At 45.8% G+C, this 24,060-nt stretch overlaps 1 protein-coding gene across 1 annotated transcript in view; it reads left to right on the top strand.

Moving 5' to 3' along the window:
- The window catches only part of NOTCH4 (notch receptor 4), a 174,381-nt gene that overhangs the window by 127,043 nt on the left and 23,278 nt on the right, over nt 1–24,060 (top strand). The window contains exons 20-30 of the mRNA XM_068250322.1: nt 2,219–2,403; nt 2,495–2,624; nt 4,099–4,338; nt 6,520–6,632; nt 8,666–8,967; nt 11,371–11,742; nt 14,468–14,622; nt 20,510–20,723; nt 22,076–22,154; nt 22,238–22,379; nt 22,908–23,215. Of these exons, the coding sequence (XP_068106423.1) occupies nt 2,219–2,403; nt 2,495–2,624; nt 4,099–4,338; nt 6,520–6,632; nt 8,666–8,967; nt 11,371–11,742; nt 14,468–14,622; nt 20,510–20,723; nt 22,076–22,154; nt 22,238–22,379; nt 22,908–23,215 (2,240 nt within the window). The remainder of the gene's footprint in view (nt 1–2,218; nt 2,404–2,494; nt 2,625–4,098; nt 4,339–6,519; nt 6,633–8,665; nt 8,968–11,370; nt 11,743–14,467; nt 14,623–20,509; nt 20,724–22,075; nt 22,155–22,237; nt 22,380–22,907; nt 23,216–24,060) is intronic.

Raw genomic sequence — 24,060 nt, 5'->3', positions numbered from 1 at the left:
ACTTTGTTACATTGTAACTACGCCGCACCCGACGTCACTCGCCGCCGCGTCTGCGCTGCAGGACCCGACAGAGCTCTGAGCTATAGCTCAGAGCTCTCGAAAGCATCTTTGTATTTGGGCTCCAAGGAGCCCCATTGGTCCTTAGCAGACCAATGGGGTTCCTTCTGATTTGAAGGAACCCCATTGGTCTGCTAAGGACCAATGGGGCTCCTTGGAGCCCAAATACAAAGATGCTTCTCAGAGCTCTGAGCTATATAGCTCAGAGCTCTGTCGGGTCCGTGCAGGACGCTAAGTCCCCGCCGGCTCCGCTGCCCTCCCCGCCTCTCCCACATGTCACCCACATGTGGGTGACATGTGGGTGACAGATGTGGGCGGGGTGGACAGCGGGAGCTGCGGGGACTTAGCGTCCTGCACGGACGCGTATGCGGCGGCTGAGCGGCGAGTGGCGTCGGGTGCGGCGTAGTTACAATGTAACAAAGTTGTTACATTGTAATAACTTTGTTACATTGTAACTGATAGAACATTTCCGAGGATATTGCGAGGGATCATTTATTTAAAGGGACAGGTAAGTATTAATGGTTAATTAAGAATATTAAAGGACTTTTTTCGTGGTTATGTTTTTTGTTCAATTAAAATACTTTTTCTAAGTGTCTGTGTGTTTATTTACTTTAACTCTTAAAGGAAATGGGTATGGGGTACAAGTACCTCTATACTCATTTCTCCTGGGAGGGGGGGGTGGGCATCTGGGGGACCCCTTTTTAAAGGGGACTCCCAGATTCCACCATGAACCTCCCACCCAGGAAATCGCGGCCTCCACCTCCACCGCCCATCGGAGGTGGAGAAGAGCCCCTTGTCCTTGGATTGGACAAGGGCTCGGAGGGGGAGGGGAAAGCTTGGCTGCCCCTCCCCTTCCGAGACCCCCCAATCCATGGACCATGCGGGCTGTTATAGTCAGGGTGCGGAGCCCCACGCGGCCGGTGCTCCGCATTCTGGCTATCCCAGCCTGCATGGGGGACAAGGGGTTAAAGAGGTCTGGGAGGGGGGACCCCACGTCGTTTTTTTTTATATTTCCCACACTCAGAACGAAGTAAGTAAAACTCTTCCCACTTGGGGGAATCTATGAAAATAATACACTATTGTTACCTGTGCAAAAAAAACTGACATTTTCCGCATTTAAAAGACATTTTCGCCCTTGAAACTTAAAAATCGATTTTCTCAAAAACTATAAGGTCTTTTTGTAAAAAAAATTTTTCCTCTTATTCCCACTGATCCCCTTAATATACCCTGGGAATTTGGTGTTCCTAAACTTTAAGCAGGCTTTGCTATTAACCGTTAAAGTCAGCGGGTTTTTAAATGTTTACATTTTTCCTTTGAAACTTTAACATTGATTTTCTCAAAAACTATAAGGTCTTTTTGAAAAAAAAAAATTTCCTCTTATTCCTCCTGATCTCCTTAATATATTCTCCAAATTTGAGGCTCTTAGCATTTAAGGGGGCTTTGCTATTAACCCTTAAAATCGGCGGCTTTTTTATATCATACGGAGCGTTACGGTTTAACGCGAAATTACGGTAGCGTTTAATGCGAAATTACGGCATGATACGACTGTAATGCGAAAATTACGCGAAAATTACGCTTACGCGAAATTTCGCGAAATCCTTCTTCATTACGATTATGTACTTACGGCCATAATCGTAATTACACTAATTACGCGAAATTTCGCAAAATCGTAATTAGGTCATTACGCTCATCTCTAGTGTTGATCACTGTGGACATCTGCCAGTTTTACTTAGAGCGACCGCATCCAGGTCCTTTTGGACCACCCCGAGTGGAGTTGGGTTTATTGTCTCCACCTGCATCCTGTGGTCAGTTTCCACCCAGCAACCTGCCTTTGTGAGTAGAACATTTACTTCACCTAGTGACCATTTCTGCTTACTAAACCTATTGCACTACTAAGCTCAAGTTATGAATCTTTCTAGGGTGTCAGGACACCCCCATCTCTCCAGAGATAACACTCTAGCTGAGCAGGCTGGGTGGTGGGGAAGGGCTTTTGAATGATGGAGGGTTTGCACCCCAGAGCAGCCTCTCGCCATTTCTTTAGAAACTTTCATGCATAGGTTATTAAGTAAGCCAGGAACTTGTATTACCTTTCCTCTTCCACTTTTACCAATTACCCGACCTTCTGCCCCTTATGAGTGTCTGATTTTCTACCCAATGGCAGGAGTGGACCCCAACACGCTATGCAACGGGCACGGCACTTGTGTGAATTCTGGGACATCCTATGTCTGTCACTGTTTCCTGGGCTACATCGGCACTCTGTGTCAGGAAAAAGTCGACCCGTGTCAACGGAACCCTTGTAAGAACGGAGGCCGCTGTGAGGATGTTTCCGGATCACCCTTCTGCCAGGTGAGAGATAACACATGTGATAGGATGGAGAAGTCATGTGACTGAATTGCTCTCACAAAACCCTCAGTTACACAAATGTTTTTGTACCCAGTGCCCACACGGATACAACGGGGCAACGTGTGAAGAGAAGGATCCTTGCCTGTCCCAGCCTTGTAATTACAATGGGGTTTGTGTACCACAAGGGGACAACTATCATTGTGTGTGTCCTTCAGGAACTCAAGGTAAGAAAACCTGGATAATCACTAGAAGCTTCTTACCCTTTATCTGCAAAACCATGTGGTGATTGCAAAGGCACCACAAAGCAAACCATTACTGGGGCCTTGCTGTATCCATTACAAAGAGGAACTTTAAAGTAAAAATGAAGTGAGGAAAAAAAGGAATATATTCTAATACTTTCCTATGGACAGGGAAGGCACTGGATCCTATCGAGCATTTCTTGTCCCCTCTCAATCCTCTTGTTTCAGGGCTATCTAACTTTTTCCCCCTCACTACAGATTTGCTCTAACACAGTCAGTAGCCAATACCCCCTTTCCTACGAGAAATCTTTACCTTTTCTGGAATAGATCATCATGGACATCTGTATGGCTGATATTGTGGTGAAACCCCTCCCACAGTGTGATGTCAATGCCAAGACACCATGCAAATGGTGCAGCACCAACCACCATGTCAATGTTACGTCTATATTCGTCCCTTCAGATCCTGGACTGATGGCTACACTTAGCAAATTTTTAGTAAATTTGTCTGGCTGATTTCAGCCATTTCATGCACTAATTGTGATTTTCCATTTTCTATTTTTCTCTGATTTCCAATTTTTGAGGAGAATTCCATTAGTAATTTTTTTGCATCAGAGAATGCAAAAATTAAAAACAAAAATCAGAAAAATGTCTTGTGATTAGTCTGAAATTAAAATTTTGCTGCAAAATTCTGCCTTCTCTGAGTGGTCCAATGCTTCTGAGTTCTGTGATTGGGCTAAAATTGCCGAGCTGCGGTAAATTGGAATTCTGCGGATTTCCAATTACCGATTCCCATGAGAAGTGCGGATTTCCGATATCCGCGGAATTCAGATGAGCAGTGGCGTAGCTAAGGAGCTGTGGGCCCCGATGCAAGTTTTGCATGGGGCCCCCCAAGCATTCTATATATGACAATTGATACGGCGCACCAAAATCTACCAATGGCAACTACAGTGTCACAGGTGCAAGAAGGGGATGGGGAACAGTTTGTTAATGATTATCAATATTCAAAGTATCTATAGAAGTGATTATTATGAGCACAGGACCAATAGAGAGCTAATAATGCAGTTGAAGGAGGGCCCTTCAGGGCCCCTCTGGCTCAAGGGCCCCGATGCGGTCGCTACCTCTGCAACCCCTATTGCTACGCCCCTGCAGATGAGCATCCCTACATCTAGCTATCAGAACGGGGGAAGGTGGGCTCATTTGCCTAACTATAGGGGGAAGAGGGTACATCTGGCTATCTAAACAGCATTTGTACATTTGGTTCCACCCATGACCACGCCCAAATTCTGATACATGGCCACACCCATTGTTTTGTTTTGGACTGTCCAAGGAGGGATGCAAAAACGTTGTCCCTAGGTGCTGAAAACCCTAGCTACACCTCTGCCCACAATTTGTAGTTACGTCCCTAGCTATAGCTAATAGTATAATAATGTAATACCTTGTCACTGATCCTCTCTTTCAGGAGCTCGCTGTGAGATCGATATTGATGATTGCGCCATGGCTGAAACCCGTTGCTTCCATGGCGGCACTTGTAAGGATAACGTTGGGGGCTTCTCTTGCCTCTGTCCGAGAGGATATGTTGGGGAGCGCTGTGAAGGGGTGGTAAATGAGTGTCTGTTCGGTCCCTGTGACCCTCGTGGGACAAACACCTGCGTGCCGATCGACCTCGGCTTCCGCTGCCAATGTCACCCGCATTACACAGGTATGGCACATGTAATAATTACAGTATATACTCGAGTATAAGTCCAGACATTAAGGTCTAACTCACTTAATAAAAGTATAGGAGTCGACTTATACACGAGTCACGAGCAACTGAGCCCATTGAGTTAGGGGTGTACTGTTATTTACATTCCCATTTGCAGCAATTTACCCGGTGGTAAGTTACACTTTCTTGATAAAGGAAATGCCAAGAAAGCATTGGCCTGAAAGGAAAGGGGCAGAGGGAAATACTCTGCTGCAGGAAGGGGAGTGAATAATTGCAGCACTTTGGGGGCCTGAAGGAGGTATTGGTTGCACTTAAGGGACAGGAGGGGTTAATGGCTGCAATACTGTATGCAGTGCAGTCAGTAACCCCTCCTGGGCCCCATGTGCAGCTGTTGTATATGCTTCTCGGTCCCCAAATGCAGCCGTTAACTTTGCTGGGTAGACTTATACTTGAGTCAATAATAAATTCCAGCTTAAGAGGGTCATATATTGGAGTCGACTTATACACGAGGTCGACTTGTACTCAAGTATATATGGTATCTATCCAGTTATCTATCCATCTACCTCTCTGTGCATTTTCCCATCTACCTGTTTACTTGTGAACATTTAAGTTTAAGATTAACAAAATTATAAATATCCACTTCCCTTATACATCACAGACGACAGGGATTTTCCACGATAAAACAATGTTTGCATTGGCCTTTAACCACTTAACTCTATCTGGACGGATATTTCCTCCCAGATAGGCTACACTACTGCTGCTAACAGCCGCGCGCGATCTGCCGCCTTCCGTTAGCCTGGAGATGAATGAATGGGAACACAGTTCCTATTCATTGATCTAAGTCCCCGAATGAAAGACAGACGCTGTCTAAGAGACGGCTCTGTCTTTCACAAAGCCCCTACTGTCCCGTCCACGCATTACTTCTGTATTGCGTAATAATACTACGTATGCAGAAGTGAGCAGCGAGGACATCTTATGGCCAAATAGTAAAATTACATCTGGAAATAAAAATTTCCAGATAATGACACTTTTTTACTTTTAAAATTAGCCCCTTACCTCCCACACTCCTTACCTCCCCAATAGCTACACATTTTTTTTTCATAAAAAAAATAAATTATACAATAAAAAAAACAACATAAATAATTACCCTAGGGACTGAACTTTTTTTAATGTGTATGTAGTAAGGTATATTACTGTTATTTTTTTAATTATGGGCTTGTAATAAGTGATGGACGCAAAACTGAAAAACTGAACCTTTATTTCCAAATAAAATATCATCTCCATCAGTTTCTCTGTCTACTGTGAACTCCAGTTGAAGCTAACAACATTGAAAAAGAAAGCAAAAATACTGTAAAAGGATTATAATGCATTACTAACAGAACCCTGAGTGATGAATAATAGCTGTGATAATGGGTGACTGTGCTTCGTTGTAGTAACATATTTTGTTTGTCAGCATAGCCATCCTTTGGAGTACATAATTCATGTTGTCCAAAACTGCAGTGTATCCCTCTGTATCTACAGTTTATCCCTCTATAACTGCAGTGTATCTCTCTGTAACTGCAATGCATCCCTCTGTAACTGCAGTGTATCCCTCTGTAACTGTAGTGTGTCTCTTTGTAACTGCAGTGTATCTCTCTGTAACTATAGTGTGTCTCTTTGTAACTGCAGTGTATCTCTCTGTAGCTGCAGTGTATCTCTCTGTAAATGCAGTGTATCTCTCTGTAACTGCAGTGTATCTCTCTGTAACTGCAGTGTATCTCTCTGTAAATGCAGTGTATCTCTCTGTAACTGCAGTGTATCTCTCTGTAACTGCAGTGTATCTCTCTGTAACTGCAGTGAACCTCTCTGTAACTGCAGTGTATCCCTCTGTAACTGCAGTGTTTCTCTCTGTAAATGCAGTGTATCTCTCTGTAACTGCAGTGTATCTCTCTGTAACTGCAGTGTATCCCTCTGTAACTGCAGTGTTTCTCTCTGTAAATGCAGTGTATCTCTCTGTAACTGCAGTGTATCCCTCTGTAACTGCAGTGTTTCTCTCTGTAAATGCTGTGTATCTGTACTTCTGACTACAATAAGTTGAATTTTGTTTGCCCTATTTACCGCACTGCTTACAATGAAACGTTATTTGGCTTTCTGTTGTTTAATATGTTTTTTGTCCTCTCTCTGTCTGCCTCTCCTCAGGTCAGAGATGTGAGAAGATTGTGAATTACTGTGAAAATAACCCTTGTGCCAATGGCGGAAGCTGCTCAGTGGCCATTAACACCCCCCTTGGATACACCTGCACCTGTCCCCAGGTAATTATCTCCCGTCAGTCCCCCCTCGGATACACCTGCACCTGCCCCCAGGTAGTTAGCTGCTGTAACGACTATGGCCTGATTTACTAAAGCCCAGAGCTTGACTAAAGTTGGCTGAGGTGGCCGATAATGACCATCTCAGCCGATATAATCAGGCGTGTGTACAGAGGAGCCTGATCCAGGGGCGTAACTAGAGTTGGGCAGCTCCTGCGATTGCCCCTGGCGCACAGGTGTGGGAGGTTCCAACTACTAACCTTCCCTTACTCCTATACTCCGGTAGGATTTACAACTAAGTTAGTGAATTATGTACAGAACTGCACCAAAACCTGTGAAGGCTCCATTCTTATCCTTTAAAAAAAGAGTATAATTTGGGTGTTGGAGACACAGGATGTAGCTGAACCCCAGAAGAAAATCAATAGCAGTAGACTGATGGTGGACACGGTGGAGGGATGGCGCAGATAGTCTCAGAGCAACAGATAGCGGAACCCTGGGGTAAGTTATACAGCGCACATCAGCACTAACTGTGTAAGGTTAGGCAGGGGGAGGTTAGTGTTAGGTAGGTAGTTGGTAGGTAAGTTATTGTTAAAGGAATCCTATTGATTAACATGTTTTATTAACCTGGGATTCAGAGAGTTACTGAAGTGCTGGTAAATAATGATGAATACAATTCACTTGCTTATCTCTTTTGTTTACTATATCAAATTCCTTTCACTCTAAACTGATGGCAGTCTGCTCTAATCTGACTGCAGAGTGAACCATGAGGAAAGAGGGAATTCCCTCATAGTGCATCTGTTAACCCTGTGTGTGTGAGAGAAAGTCCTGTGTCCTGTGTCTCTGGCTGAAGCGTTTGAAGAGAGCAGAGGAAATGTAACTTGTTATAAACATTTGTAATTGTTTTTTTGCTTTCAGAGAAAAATACTCTGTAGTCTGATTATGATATGCAAAAAACAACACTGGCTGTGCATCGAAGTAGACACCCTTTTTGAGAACTAAATCCTACACACAATGAATTACAGCTTTTGCCTCTGATATTTAACATGAAAAGTAGGAAAATGTTTAAACAGCTACTTAGACAATATTTGTACACTGTCATTTTTGGAAGACCTGGATTGATAGTGTTCTTTTAAGGGTAATGTTAGGGATAAATAAGGGGAGGTTAGTGTTAGGAATAGTTGGTAGAGAGGTTAGTGTTAAGTGTAGGTAGGGATTACCGTAGGTTAGTGTTAGCGGTAAGTAGGGAGAGTTAGTGTTAGGAGTAAGTAGTCAGTAGGTTAGTGTCAGGAGTAGGTAGGGGTAGGCTAGCGATAGGATAAGGTAGGAGGTAGGTTAGTGTTAGGAGTAGGTAGGGGGAGTTAGTGTCAGGAATAGGTAGGGTTAGGCTAGCAATAGGATAAGGTAGGAGGTAGGTTAGTGTTAGGAGTAGGTAGGGGGAGTTAGTGTCAGGAGTAGGTAGGGGTAGGCTAGTGATAGGATAAGGTAGGAGGTAGGTTAGTGTTAGGAGTAGGTAAGGGAATTTCTTGTTAGGAGTAGGTAGGGAGAGTTACTGTTATAAGTTGGATGGTAGTAGGCTAGTGTTGTGAGTAGGTAAAGGGCGTTAATGTGAGAGATAGGTTGGGTAAAGCCAGCACCTCATAGTAAAATATTAGTAATTTTTACCAATATTCCACTGTAGTAGCTTCACTTGACACCCAAAATTACCAGGTTCCCTTTTTCAGCATACGCAGAGTAAAGTACTGTAAGAATAAAGTCAGCTCTATAAAGCAGCGATGCATTGTGGGACACCTCATATGGTCACTCCAACCTGAATCACAAATACCTTCTGTTACAAGAACCAAAACTTCTGTTTTGCATAGCATTTTAGTAATAGGGCTTTTTGGTCCTTTTTAGCCACTGCTATGAGTTCTGGTTCACCATGAGCTTGCTGGGCAATCTACAGCTCTATAGAGAATGAAAAATATACAACAAGGTTAGACCACAATGTATTTTTTTTTTACTGGACATTTTATTTGATCCATTTCTTCTTCTTGGTTTAGGATTACTCTGGTCCCCTCTGCGGCGACGCCATCTTGTCTTGCAGCACCTATCTCTGTCATAATGGTGGTACGTGCGTGATGGGCGGGGTAGGGCCCCCTCGCTGTGTCTGTCTCCGCGAATATACTGGCCCCCAATGTCTGGATCCTGTGGGGACCACTTCCCCTCCTCCGCAGCGGCCCTGGGCAGACTGTCCTAAAGCAGAGTGCAGAAGAAAATTTCGCAATAGGGTCTGTGACCAAGAATGCAACAACGAGCTTTGTGTGTATGACGGGTTTGACTGCAACACCACCCAAAGCTGCAAGTAAGTCGGTACTATTCGGTGTAAACTCTAAAGAACGCGTATCGGGCACCGCTGGCCTAAACGTTTCTCCAGAGGTGCAATCATGGGCCCATACAGCCAAAGCCAGGATCTCAGGAACATCTCATATTTCTGCTGTAACTTAACAGTCAGTGGTGGCCCCAGGGGGTTGTGGGCAGGGCCGGGCCGAGGCATAGGCTGGAGAGGCTCCAGCCTCAGGGCGCAGTGTAGGAGGGGGCGCAGAATTCATTCAGCTGTCATTCCTAATTGTGTTTGAAGCAGAAAGAAATAAAAAAAGGGGACACATAGCAGTGACTGCAAGCCAGATAACTAGATATTAAGGTGTTGGGGAGGTTGTGGGCCCTGTGGCACCTCTTAGTCTAATAGCAATCAGTGTGTGACGGCTGGAGAGGCAGGGATGGAGGGGCGCACTTTGGTGTCTCAGCCTTGGGTGCTGGAGGACCTTGTCCCGGCTCTGGTTGTGGGATTGGAGGCTTTGGTGGTGGGAGGCTGCTTCTTCCACTGTGTTGCAGTGTTGAAGAAAGCCACATCGTTCATGAAATTATAAAAAAGGCTGCTACCAGAGATTTCATTTTACATACAGTTCTATAAATGGATTTTTAAAGTGGTATTGTCCAGGGCCATATTTGTACATTTTACCACCCAAGGCCCACTGTCACCAACCCCACCGGCCCCGTTCCTGTGCTGTTCTCCCCCTTCCTGTAATGTCCTTCAGTGCCTCGGAACGGGTCTGTGATCACTGCCATTTACATGTTAGGCAGTTTAACTGTCTGAAGGTGCCAGGAGCTGCCCACCCCTTTGTTCCTGGTACCCTAGGCCATGACCTTTGTGGCCTTGCCTCAAATCTGGCCATGGTATTGTCATCAAAAAACATTTTTTTCCTCTAAAACATTAAAGAGAATCTGTATTGCTAAAATCGCACAAAAGTAAACATACCAGTGCGTTAGGGGACATCTCCTATTACCCTCTGTCACAATTTCACCGCTCCCCGCCACATTAAAAGTAGTCAAAAACTGTTTTAAAAAGTTTGTTTATAAACAAACAAAATGGCCACCAAAACAGGAAGTAGGTTGATGTACAGCATGTCCACACATAGAAAATACATCCATACACAAGCAGGCTGTATACAGCCTTACTTCTGAATCTCAAGAGATCACTTGTGTGTGTTTACCTTCTGTCCCCAGCTTCTCTCATGCACTGAACATTACAGGCTTCCTGCAGACAGCTCTGCCTATGTCGTTAATTCCTCAGTATGTGACAGACCAGCTCCTTTCACAGCCTCCAGAGGAGGATTTTTATCCAGCTATCTTCTATCACTGATAAGATAGCAGAGAAGCTGCTGGCTTATGTAAATAAAACACACACTGGAGTGTGCATAGAGGAACAGTTCAACACTGAAGAACTTGGCAGCCTTCCAGACACAGGCCGACAAGTCTGACAGGGGAAAGATACATTGATTTATTACAGAGATGGTTATAGTAGAAAGAGCTGCAGTAAGCCAGATCACATTAGAATAGGTTTAGGAACTTGTAGGATGGTAGAAAAAACGTTGTAATTTTTGTTACGGAGTCACTTTAAACACGGTAATACATGGTAATGAATCTCTATGAAACTGTTTTAATGTATTTTCAATGCATATTTGCACCTCACTGAAGCTGATTGATATTGGCTGCAGAACAAATGATCAGATGTACTCCTAGAGAAGTAATTAGTGAGCAAATAGAACGGATAAAGTTCTCTGTTCTACAGGATCTTTGTTTGCTCTCTGAATATCTCTTTGCAGGGCCGGTTCTCTCATGAAGCAAGGTGAAACATTTGCATCAGGGGCAGTATTTTTGTACTGTGTTTACACTAACAGCATGCAGTCAGAGTAGGAGGAGAAGCAAGAGGAGAGCGAGCAAGATGAAGAGGTCATCATTGGGGAAAAGCAGCTTGTTGTGCTGTGTGAGGAGTCTGACAGTGAGTGAGGAGGGGGGAGGCAGGAGAGCAGCAGTGTTTCATTTGACTTGCACAGGAGAGGAGGGGCACTGCTGTCCTGACTGAGGAGGAATGGAGTTGCTGAGGGTGAGCAGTTTGTTTGTCACAGTCAGCCAGTGTGCTACTGTGTTGAGCTGCAGCATGTCATGTGAGAACATTAAATGAAGCAGAGTAAATTGTGGAGTGCTTTGCGATCATTCCAAATTGGAGGGGTGGGGCGCATACTCACGAGTTTGCCTCAGGCAGCAAAAAAGTCTAGAACCGGCCCTGTCTCTTTGCTATGCTGAGCTTAATTTGTATGTTCTAGTAAGAAGTCTAAGTAAAGATATGACAGTTATGTACAGAATTTGCAATTGAATTTGCACTTAGTCTATCATGTGAATTCTATGTTCATCTTTTTTCCCTCAGTCCTTTCTACGACCAGTACTGCTTGGACCATTTTGCCAACGGCCATTGTGAGAAGGGGTGTGATAACGCAGGCTGTGGCTGGGATGGTGGAGATTGCCCCAGCCATGGGACCTCCAGAGGGAAGCTGGTCTTGGTGTTGGGCTACAGTTCCACTATACTCCATCACAGAGACGTCATTATGATGGTGCGTGCTTTGTCCATCCATCTCCACACCAGGATCCATCTGGAGAGAGATGCAGAAGGAGACATGGTGTTCCGATACCACAAGGGGGACAACCTGGAACACCTCCCTGAAGATCCGAAACAGAGGTGGAAATATGGGAGTTCCAGCACTGAGACAGGAGAAAAAACTGACGACAGAGAGACTGTTGGGTAAGAAATTCAAGTAACCTGTCACCAAAATGTATTGAGAAGTCTTCTGGGGTAATTTATTGGCCCTTTCTTTTTTACCGAACAAGTCTTTGAATTGAATTGAAGTGAATTGAAGCCATAATGAAGGTGTGCAGTTAAGGTGCCCATACATCTAGCGTTTTTGGCAGCCGAACGACCAAAATCGGTGCCGCTAAGTGTATGCCTGACTACCAATCTCGGGCCGAAATCGGTCGCATTAGTCAATCGGACATGCTGCAAGACGTAGGTAGACTTGCTAGATGCGACTAAAGCATTGAAACCCCCGGCGATGTCCCTCCTAATGTTTAATGTCGTTGTCCCCCCTGGTGCCAAGTGCAAGTGAAACATTACCTGTCCGTGGCCTCTACTTGGTCCGAGCTTTCTTTGCTGTGCATACAGTACATGCGCGCAACATGGTTGCCTAGAAAAGTGGGCGTGTGGCCTTACTAGGCAACCACATGGGACATGCGTGTATGGAAAGCAGAGGGAGCCCGGAGCAAGTGGAGGCCGCGGACAGGTAATCTATCACTTGCAATGGGCACCGGGGGACATTAAAGATTAGGGCGAACAACGTTGGGTCAGTGAGGCGGTCGGATGCGGCGTGGCAAATCTGATTTCTGATCAGTTTCAACATGAACTCTCTTATCAGATTGGGTTAGAGAGAGATTTGTCTCGTGGTTGAATCTACCCATCATCACTAGATGTATGTAGCAAGGAAATGAGCAGCGCTACTTAAAAACAGACTAGTGCCTACCTGCAAAAGAGTGCAAGCCCCACTTGTGGGGTCGAATACACACCGAGCATACACATGACCTGTCTACCACTAGAGGAGGATGTTGGTTTCCATTAACAGCTTGCATGCAACCTATTAAGTACTCGTCCCTCCCACTGCGAAGAAGTCAATCCTCCATGGGAGGGGCCTAACACTAACTAAATCCTAACCTATGTATATGCATAGCCTGGGTGCGGCTAATCAAATAAAATCGAAAATTGAAAATTGCGCAAAAGGTGGATCAGCGCAACACCAGGCCGCCTCCGAATGGCTTCCATCAGAGATGCACTGAGCCCCCCCAGGAACTACAAACACACCTTGAACCCAAACAGAAGCTCTGCATATACACCAAAACATGGCTGTTAAGTGGGAGCAGCTGACCAAAAACGAATTACATTAGTACATAGCAAGGAAATAAGCAGCGCTACTTAAAAGCAGACTAGTGCCTACCTGCAAAAGAGTGCAAGCCCCACTTGTGGGGTCGAATACACACCGAGCATACACATGACCTGTCTACCACTGGAGGAGGATGTTGGTTTCCTGTAACAGCTTGCATGCAACTTGTTAAGTACTCGTCCCTCCCACTGCAAAGAAGTCAATCCTCCATGGGAGGGGCCTAACACTAACTAAGTCCTAACCTATGTATATGCATAGTCTGGGTGCATCTAATCAAATAAAATTGAAAATTGCGCAAAAGGTGGATCAGCGCAACACCAGGCCGCCTCCGAATGGCCTCCATCAGAGATGCGCTGAGCCCCCCCAGGAACTACAAACGCACCTTGATCACTAGATGTATGGCTTAGCTACCTTAAGATGGTGGCAGGAGGGGCAGCTCAATATGTCTCATGTAATTCCAGAGGTATTTCATGCCTATAGCCTTGGCAGAAACAGAGGGACAGGGTGGAGACAGACACTTAACCTTCCTGGCGGTTCTTTAATTCTGCCAAATAGGCAGAAATACATTTTTACATTTTTTTTTTTGCTTCATGTAAAGCTACCAGAGTGGTAGCTACATGAAACAACACTAGAGGGCGCATGTGTCCCGCTAGTGCGATCGTCGCCGGCATCAATAGCAAACGAGAATGCGTATATAACGCGTTCCCCTGTTTGTTTGTTTTCCTGTCGCCATGGCGACGATCGGAATGACGTCATGGATGTCAGCCGACCTCCTGACGTCAGACGCCTCCGATCCAGCCCATAGCGCTGCGTGGAAGTCATTGGTCCGGGCAGCGCAGGGCTCTAGCGGGGGGGCCCTCTTGTGTGCGGACAATCGCCGAGCGGCGGCGATCAAGCTGGACGCGCGGCTAGCAAAGTGCTAGCTGCGCGTACAGCACTTTAAATGAAGCAAATCGCCCCACCAGGGGCTGAGAAATCCTCTGCGGCGGCTTACCCCGAGCTCAGCTCGGGGTTACCGCTAAGAGGGTAAATGAAGGAGATATGGGGGCAGCTCTTTTACCTCATTTGTCAACAACTTGTCTTATGCTGGGTACACACAATGCAATTTCCTGTCAGATCGACAGGTAATTTTACAGGAAGTTGCATCGTGTCTATATGTCCAAACGGCTCTCAATCGATAGTGGGATTGATTTTCAGGTAATACCTTCCCAAAATCAACCCCATTAGGGATCGGGAGCCGCTCAGACATGTCCCTTCAGATCAGGCGTTTGCAGTTACACTTGTTATAGGCGTGAAGCTTACGATGTCCACACTTGTTTTATGACCCTTGCAAGATGTCCCCTCCCCCCAGGCTGTGAAGGTCACAAGGGGGTTAGCAAAGGAAAGAGTGGGGGGGGGGGGCATGAAAGGTTTGCTGGGGGCCCCATGATTCATAGTAGTTGCACCCCTGAAAGGTAGGCAGATGAGCATGTAACACACACACAGGGCTTTGCGTATGTCTGATCTGACCTCTGATTTTTGCTTGTTTCTCCCCAACAGTTGTGTGCTGTTCCTGGAGGTGCTCAGTGCGGATTGCCCTCCGTCTTCCTGCATCCACACTTCTGAGAACGCTGCCACCTTCCTGGAGGCCCTGAGTGAGGACCGGGCAGCTCTGCCATTCCCAGTGCTGGAAGTGACCCACGTTTCAGGTCCAGGTGGTACTATAAATACAGTGTTCTTCTCAGGCTCTTTTAGCCGGATGCTCCACCCGGCTAGTTTTGATGAGCACCCGGCTGTCACTGGCTCACCTCCTCCTACACTGTAAGCAGAGAGTTGTGCAGAGATGCACCAGCCCTGGCCCTGCATTCCCTCATCTCGCCCCACCCGGCTACTTTTTCATGCCACCCAGCTACTTTTTCATGCCACCCGGCTGAAAAACATTTCTGGGGAGAACACTGAAATAGAATCCTCATGCCAGGTGGGAACATTCCTGAGATAAGGTGTCAGGAGGGCTCTGTAATAATGACTAGAGCCCAGTTATCCATAGCTCTGCCTGTAATCAGGGAATGGAAATGTGAATAACTTCCATCGACATACACAGAGTCGGTTCTGTCATGAAGCAAGGTGAAACACTTGCATGAGGTGCAGAGATTACAGGGGCATCATGCTTGTACTGTGTTTGTTTACACTAATAGCATGCAGCCAGAGTAGGAGGAGAAGCAAGAGGAGAACGAGGTGAAGAGGTCATCATTGGGGAAAAGCAGCTTGTTGTGCTGTGTGAGAAGTCTGGCAGCGAGTGAGGAGGGGGAAGGCAGGAGAGCAGCCGTGTTTCATTTGACTTGCACAGCAGGAGAGAGGAGGTGGCACTGCTGTCCTGACTGAGGAGGAATGGAGGACCGCCGACTGGTGTTGGGGGAGCAGTTTGTCACAGACTCGCAGCCACCCAGCCAGTGTGTTATTGTGTTTGAGCTGCAGCATGTCATGTCTCAAGTTGCTACATATGCTCCCTTGCTGACTGAGAACATTAAATGAAGCAGGGCAAATTGTCAGGTGCTTTGAGATCATTCCAAATCCGGGGGAAGTGGGGGGGTGCATCTTCACAAGTCTAGAACCGACCCTGCACATATAGGGCTTGATTCACAAAAGCGTGCTAACAGTTAGCACGCTGGTGAAAAGCCCCTTATCACGCCTAAACTCAGTTTAGGCATGATAAGTTTAGGTATGATAAGTTTAGGCGTGATAAGTTTAGGCGTGATAAGTTTAGGCGTGATAAGTTTAGGCGTGATAAGTTTAGGCGTGATAACTATAGAACCAACTGGGTTAGCACCGCAGTGCACAGCTGATCAAAAGTTTTGCGCTAGCAAAGTCTGGTGCGCGCGAAACGTCGCATAGAGTTTAATGGCGCTGCTTTGCGTGCGGGACTTTGCGCGCAATCTAAACTTATCTAAACTTATCACGCCTAAACTTATCACACCTAAACTGAGTTTAGGCGTGATAAGGGGCTTTTCCCCAGCGTGGTGCAATGATTATCATGCCTAAAGTCTTTTAGGCGTGATAACTGGGTTATCACCGCTTTGTGAATCAAGCCCATAGTTCCATAAGTACTTCTTTACTGAGGTGGTTCCCTCGCGAGTGGACAGCTGAACCGAGAGGTATATGGAGGTTGCCATATGTATTTTCTCTTAGGCCAGCTGCACCCCTATCAATAGCCTTCATATGACCCTGTGCCACAGTGCAGCGACGGGGTCACATGCATAGCGCCGCCACCCGGCTAGGGAAGTACTACCTGATGGGCAGGAAGAACGACACCGGGATCCCCGTCGGTCTGTGCATGCGCGCTTTCCCATTGTGCACACTTAGGGCTTGTTCACACCTCGGGCGTTTTCACCTTTTTTAAGCTCCGGCGATTTTCAAAATCGCTCTAATACTAAAAGCACTTGTGCAATGATTCCCTAGGAGAGATTTCACATTTGAGCGGTTCAATTCCGATCCGCTCACCAAAGTGCTGCCTGTACCATTTTTGGGGCAATTTGCCTCAACGGCAGGTATAGGGAAATCGCGAAATGCTTGAAAAAGCGCTTTGTATAGCGATTTTCCCAGCGCTTTTAATAAATACATTGTATTTATTCTTTTCTAGGACAAAGTGTTCTCATCCTGGCTTGCATCAGGAAGTGAAAAAACAAATCGCTCTGCAAAAGTGCTTAGAAATGCGCTTTACAAAAATTTGTAGCGTGTAGGGAAGCGCCAGGAGATGCTAAAAAAAAAAAAATCACTCGCAACATCGCTAAATGCTGGCCTCAGCGACTGCGATTTTAGATGTGAACAAAGCCTTACTGCGTCCGCCATTGAATTTCACCACTTCATACTCCATGGGGTAGGCAGGGATCACGCAGGGATCATGCGGTAACACGCTGCAGCCTTTGCATCGGCATGATTTGGATTCTTCTGATGCACAGCGCCGCATGGTGTGAAGTGGTGAAGTGTGCATGTCTCCATGAACTTGCATGGTCCTTGCGGCGGGGAAGGGTAACATGTAACATAGGGCTTGATTCACTGAGGGCTCGTTTCCACTATCGCGAATCCGCATGCGTCCAACGCATGCGGATTCGCACATGGTATGCAAGGGAATGGGCCAGTTTCCACTGTTGCGTTGGTGATGTGCATTTTTTTGAGCGGTGAAAAAACGCACAAAAGAGCCAACGAATTCGTCTGAGAGTGGAATGCATGCGAATCCCATGCAATGTATTTAATAGGGAAATCGCATGCGTTTTCCCCATGCGTTTTTTGCCGCGAATTCGCATGCGAATTCGCATAGGCACCGATGTAAATTCACACAGGCAGTGACATGGTTAAAATCGCATATATCCTCACCTATGCGAATTCGCATGCGAATTCGCGGCAAAAAACGCATTTGGAATCGCATCGGCATGCGATCTCATCAGCGGTGGAATCCAGGCGATTCCGCACCGCAATAGTGGAAACGAGCCCTAAGACAAATAGCATGCCTTATCAGAGTTAACACTCCTTATCAGGGTTGGCTCACCTTATCAGAGTTAGCGTGCCCGCGCTTTGATTGGCCCAATAGGCTTCCTGTCACTTCACAGGAAACTTGACAGGCAGCCTATTGGGCCAATCGAAGTGTGGGGATAATGTCCTTTAAAGTGATTGGGCCCGCAGGGCCTCAGGGCAGGACGAGTGGAGCTCTCGTCATTGCCAATTAGCAGGCATAAGTTCGTAGCGCTCTCTATGCTACTCTGATAAGGTGTGTTAACTCTGATAAGGCATGCTATTTGTCTTATTGAATCAAGCCCATAGTGTGCAAAGGGTCTTAATGCACATTTCTGCTGATCCTCTGCCTCTAATATGTTTAGCCATAGACCCTGAACAAGCATGCGGCAGATCAGGTGTTTCTGGCTGAAGTTTCACAAGATTAGTGACAAAATTAGCCGCATGCTTGTTTCAGGTGTGTGATTCAGACACTACTGACCTAAAGATCGATCAGCCACACAACTGGTATTGTTTGTGTGGCTGAATCAAGCCCTACATCTGCACTTATGTACGTGTAAGTACATACTAGGCTGGACTTTCTTTCTTAACTTAAAACAATTGGCCAATGACTTACCTGGGACTTCTTCCAGCCCCCTGAGGTCTTCCTGGTCCCTAGTTGTCATTTTGCAGTAGTTGGTTCTCCAGTAGTTGGTTTGTAGCTGAACGCCTCCTTCATTGTGCTACCATGGCTGGGATCATTCTGTGCATGCACAGTAACAATTTTTGCTTACTGCATAAGCATAGAACACTCCTGTCCATGGTAGCACGCTTGAGGAGGCGGGGCTGCGCATCCAGTGTTCAGGGGGTGACTCCATAGTAACCAAGCAATGCGGGATGATGGGAGGGGCCAGAAAGACTTCAGGGGGCTGGAAGAAGCCCCAGGTAAGTGGAATCAGGAAATTTGGACTATTTGGGCGCCTCATAGACTCTAATGCAAAATATCGGCTTTTGAGCGCCAAAGAAGAAATATGGGCGCCTGATAAATAGCGGGCACTGGGCCCATCCAACCAAAAATTTTTGTTTCTGAGAATTAGTGTTTCAATAAATATAGTTTTGAAATTCGTTTTGAGAATTATAATATTGTAAATTATTGTTTTGAACTTTATTATCTTATAAATGTAATTCTTTTTATAGTAACATTATTTGCAGCAGAGAAAGAGGGTTTTAGGGTTAGGCGTCAGGAAGGGGAGCCTTAGGGTTAGGCACCACCAGGGGTATCTTACGGTTAGGCACCACCAGGGGTATCTTAGGGTTAAAGGGTCACTTAAGGCTAGAAAAAAAAGAGTTTTACTCACCTGGGGCTTCCAGCAGCCCCCTGCAGCTGTCCGGTTCCCACGCAACCTCGCTCGGATCCTCCTGTCCCCGCCGGCAGCTATTTTCATTTTCGGTGACAGGCGCCGACAGGCCTGGGAACGCGAGGGATTCTTCGCTTTCCTGACCGCAATAGTGCCCTCTATACTGCTATTACAATCAGGAATGCAAAGAATCACTCACGTTCCCAGGCCTGTCGCCGCCTGTCACCGAAATCGGAAATAGCTGCCGGCGGGGACAGGAAGAGCCGAGCGAGACTGCGTGGGCACCGGACAGCTGCAGGGGGCTGGTAGAAGCCCCAGGTGAGTAAAACTCTTTTTTTTTTTTCTAGCCTTAACCACCCTGGCGTTCTATTAAGATCGCCAGGGCGGCTGCGGGAGGGTTTTTTTTAAATTAAAAAAAAACTATTTCATGCAGCCAACTGAAAGCTGGCTGCATGAAAGCCCACTAGATGGCGCTCCGGAGGCGTTCTTCTGATCGCCTCCGGCGGCCAAAAGTAACACGGAAGGCCGCAATGAGCAGCCTTCCGTGTTTGGCTTCTCCTGTCGCCATGGGCGACGAGCGGAGTGACGTCATGGACGTCAGCCGACGTCCTGACGTCAGCCGCCTCCGATCCAGCCCTTAGCGCTGGCCGGAACTATTTGTTCCGGCTGCGCAGGGCTCAGGCGGCTGGGGGGACCCTCTTTCGCCGCTGCTCGCGGCGGATCGCCGCAGAGCGGCGGCGATCGGGCAGCACACGCGGCTGGCAAAGTGCCGGCTGCGTGTGCTGCTCTTTATTTCATAAAAATCGGCCCAGCAGGGCCTGAGCGGCACCCTCTGGCGGTAATGGACGAGCTGAGCTCGTCCATACCGCTAAGGTGGTTAAGTGACCCTTTAAGCATTGGTAGTGGATAGTTCTGTGTAAGAGTAGGGTTAGGGTTAGTTAGTAATAGTTGGTAATATTCACCAATGTTTTACTTTGCTTATTATGACTGTACATATATTTTCTTTTTCATTGTTATAGACAATATTCTGTGATGTTTATTACCGTTATTTTATTTATATTATTATATTATCTCAGATAGAGATGAAGAAACAATACAGATATTATTATAGACAATATCTTAACATTTCGGCTATACCCTGTGCCCTTTTATCCAGGGGACCTTTTTTGATGTATGCCAGATAAGTAACTGGCCAATTTTTTTCTCAGTTAGTTTCCCTTAAAGAGGAACTGTAGTGAAAATAAGGTGATGAATAAAATTGCTTTTTTTTTTCTCTGATATTTTATTTATAAATTGTTTAATCGGTGTTTACCCCTCGTAAAGTCGTTCCCCACCATGATTTACATTCTTAAATTTATAACAGGTTACAACATCTTTAGTCCTGCCAGGTGCAGCTCCGTGGGATGTTTGTTTCGGAGAATTCTAAAGCCAGTGAAAACAATGTCTGCTTTCCCAGAATGCTCTGGGAGGAGAATTCCGCATAGCTGAACAGCCTAGGCTAAGCATCAACAGGGAGGGTGGGGCTAAATACCAGTATCCAGCAATAAAAGGATATAGGAAGTCTTTCTGATCCTGAAACTAGGAAAATTACCATAACAGTGGATATCCTGAATAATTTACTGCATTCAATTATATGTCACTACAGTACTGAGAAAGCCACTGAATGATCAATATAATAAGGAGGCCACTGATGTATTTTCCGATAAGTGTAACTCCTCCACTCTTTACTTCCTAATGTGATCTTTGTTTCCTCTTGTAGAGCCACCGGTGGGGATCAAGCAGATCCAGTGGCCCTTGGTGGGAACGGCTGGTGGCGTCTTAGTGGCGGTGATTATTGGAGTGTTCTTTGGGGTACAGCTCAGTAGGAAGAGGCAGCATGGGGTCCTCTGGCTTCCATCTGGCTTTAGTCGCCACCGGACACAAGAGGGAGGAAGAAGGAGGGAACCTGTTGGAGAAGACTCTGTTCGTCTCAAGTAAGTCTAAAGCTCCTTTTAGCGTGACAAGCTGAACTCCTGATTATGTGATAATGCCGACAAGGTGCATGCTGGGAGATCTACATCTAGTCAGCTTCTGCTTACCTGTAGCACTGTATTTTTTTTTAAATAAATATTTACTAAATAGACTTAAAATGGCATATATCTCCATCACGGTCAGTTGTGGTTCACCGCGCATGCGCGACCTGGCCGTGATGCGCTCCTGTTTCCAGGAGCGTTCTGCGCCACAGGAGCGCAGTGAACCACGACTGGCCTCAACTGAGATATATACCGGAGGACACAACAGAGGGGCCCAGGCGAATGGCGATAGAGCCCGTGGCCAGTTTGGGGCTGGAGCAAGACCCAGGTTAAAAACAAACACTTAGATAGCGCTTTTCTCCTGGTGGACTCAAAGCACCAGAGCTGCAGCCACTAGGACGCGCTCTCTCTCTATATATATAGTAGCAGTGTTAGGGAGACTTGCCAAAGGTCTCCTACTGAATAGGTGCTGGCTTACTGAACAGGCAGAGCCGAGATTTGAACCCTAGTTTCCCGTGTCAGAGGCAGAGCCCTTAACCATTACACCATCCAGCCACTCTGTAGCATAAACGTTAGTAATGCTAGGACCCCAAAGCGCATAAGCTTGTCTCAGTTCAGTACATAGTGATGAGTTACAGGGGAAAAGTATTGTGATCATAAATAGCAAACTAAACAGGTTTCTTTTCAGTTTTGATTTAGATGCCTCCAGGATTGGAGCTGTCTTGATTGGGTAGGGCAAGACAATCCAAAGGGTAGGAGCAGCATGACAGTAGTTGGACTCTAGGAGTGGTCAAATTATTATATCCTGATGATCTGAGGTTGTGAGAGGTGTGACACAGTTGCAGCAAATCCTTCAGGTATTTGGGGCCTAGATCATGGAGAGATTTGAATGTTAGCATGCCAATTTTTAAGAAAATGTTCTCCATTTTATGAGTAGCCAGTGGAGTGAGCAAAGGATTGGTTTTATATGGCAATGGTGGGGTTGGCTATCTTGTGGCAGCATTCTGTACCAGCTGCAGGCGGTGTAGTTCTTTATTTGGAAGGCCTGCATAGAGGGCATTGCAATAGTCGAGACGTGGCTTGCAACACAAACATAATCTTTGGTAAAAGGTACAATGTGAATAGAGGCCTAGTTTAACATAATACTGAAGGTGTTTTAATATTCAGAGCTGAAAACAGGAGAGCGTAGACATTTTCTCAAAGTACCAGAATGAACCCTGTTATAATGTAAGCATGAGACAAGCTAAAATGTTGTGGAACCAAGTTTTCAGGGGACACCAAACATTTATCTAATTACTCTCATTTATTTTTAGACCCCTGAAACATGATTCTGTTTATGATGATTCCGGACCTGATGATGGCATCGTGCCACCAAAATCTAGGAGACTGAAGGTAAGATGAATGTCTACATATTATGAATTTCTTGCCAAAATCTCTCACCCATTGTTTTAAAATCTCCACTTTGACCTTCTCAGCTGACAACAGACCCCACCATCCTTGATCATCGGCAATGGAGTCAACAGCACATTGAGGCTGGAGTCCGTTTCCCACAATGCATTGCTCTGACACCACCCCAGGAGGAGCCTGATGGCAGGGACATTGACATAAGAGGTCCAGGTATGTTATTTCATGGAATGGTTGTAGACATTGGCTAAAACAATTTTTGGAATACCTGACCTATAACATTGATTTCCTTTAAAAATGAATGTTACCAGAATCAATCAATACAGTAGCAGCAAGGACTGTGAGGCCATCACAGATATGCACAAGCCTTCAATTCCACCAAGAACTTTGAAGCTCAAACTAAAAATAATGGTATAGTGCTGTTGATCATAGTGGTCTATAAACCCTAATACTGTTAGGAGATACATTTTTCTATAATTTATCTAATGTTCCCAAATTCTTATAAAATTGTCCATATTATCTTCTAAGGCAAATATTTTTTTTCTGTTGACCACATATGATCTAGTGTTCCCAGTTCAGGGCTATTGACGGTAACACCTCAATAAGCATTTTGTAAGATACACTATCTTCCTGAATGCTAGAATAATTTTTAAGCTTTCAAGTTTCAAGGCAACTTGAGCTCTGGTTGAACTTGATGGATGTATGTCATTTTTTAACCCAAATACCTGTAACTTCTTACAGATGGAGTGACTCCGCTAATGTCGGCAATATGTGCGGGTGGGGGTCTGGAACCTGTTGGTGGAGGTGAAGACCCACCAGAAATTGAAAGTTCTGCCAGTGTCATCTCCGATTTAATTAGCCAAGGTGCCAGCCTCAATGTCCAGACAGACTCCACGGGAGAGACAGCTCTCCACCTTGCTGCTCGATTCTCAAGGCAAGATGCCATCAAGATCATGTTGGATGCTGGAGCAGATACCAACTTGCAGGACAGGCTGGGGAGGACCCCTCTACACACAGCTATTGCCGCTGATGCTCTTGGGGCTTTTCAGGTAACCTCTATATCTTGGCAAATTAACAGATGGTAGAAATATAGCAAGTTTATCAACACTTGCACCCATTATCGTGCAGATGCTGGAACCTCTGTTCTCTTTCACTTCCTCTTCCTGTTCTCTTCTGCTTTTAGAAGACTACACAATTATACAGGAAATAGTGTATGCGAGTAGTTCAAGAAGACCCCTTGATTGTGTATGGCAATAATTTGAGACTTTAAGATTTATTGGTTCTTATCTAATTTACTTGTTCTCCTAAGTTTTCTCCTAGGAGATAATTTTTCATCTTGAGTTTAAAATAACTTTTCAGCACTCAACAATCAAAAAAGTTCCAAAAAGTGGTGAAAAATACTGTCTAAACAGTTATCATTTAATAAAAAACAAATCATGACATGAAGATCTATGTTCTATACGAGGGCTGGGCAAAGTACGGCCCGTGGGTATTATGAAGGTGGCCTGCCACTAGAGGGCCGAATTCCTCTCTCTCCATCCTCTCTCTCTCTCGCTGTCCTTTTAACCACATTAAGACATTAAGACCACGTTCACGTCCATCGGCTCCCCCGGGACGGCCTAACGCCAATCAGCGTACAGTTCTGGGGGAGAGTTTGATGGAGCTCTGCTCCGCCATCAGTCTCCCAGCGGCGATCGCCGATACATAGACTATTTACTATTTACATAGTACAGCGCTGCGATCTGTGGCAGTGCTGTACTGTGGACAGCCGTGTCACTCTGCTGCCCCCTGGGGAGGCAAGACAGCGATCCGCTATCATAGGCTGAAGCCTATGACAGCTGATCGCGCTGATTGGCTGACAGGGGGAGGGAGGGCGGGGTTGTTAAAAAATCAT

Source organism: Hyperolius riggenbachi, chromosome 8 (assembly GCF_040937935.1).
Source record: "Hyperolius riggenbachi isolate aHypRig1 chromosome 8, aHypRig1.pri, whole genome shotgun sequence".
NCBI lineage: Eukaryota > Metazoa > Chordata > Amphibia > Anura > Hyperoliidae > Hyperolius > Hyperolius riggenbachi.
This window is presented reverse-complemented; position numbering and strand designations above follow the sequence as displayed.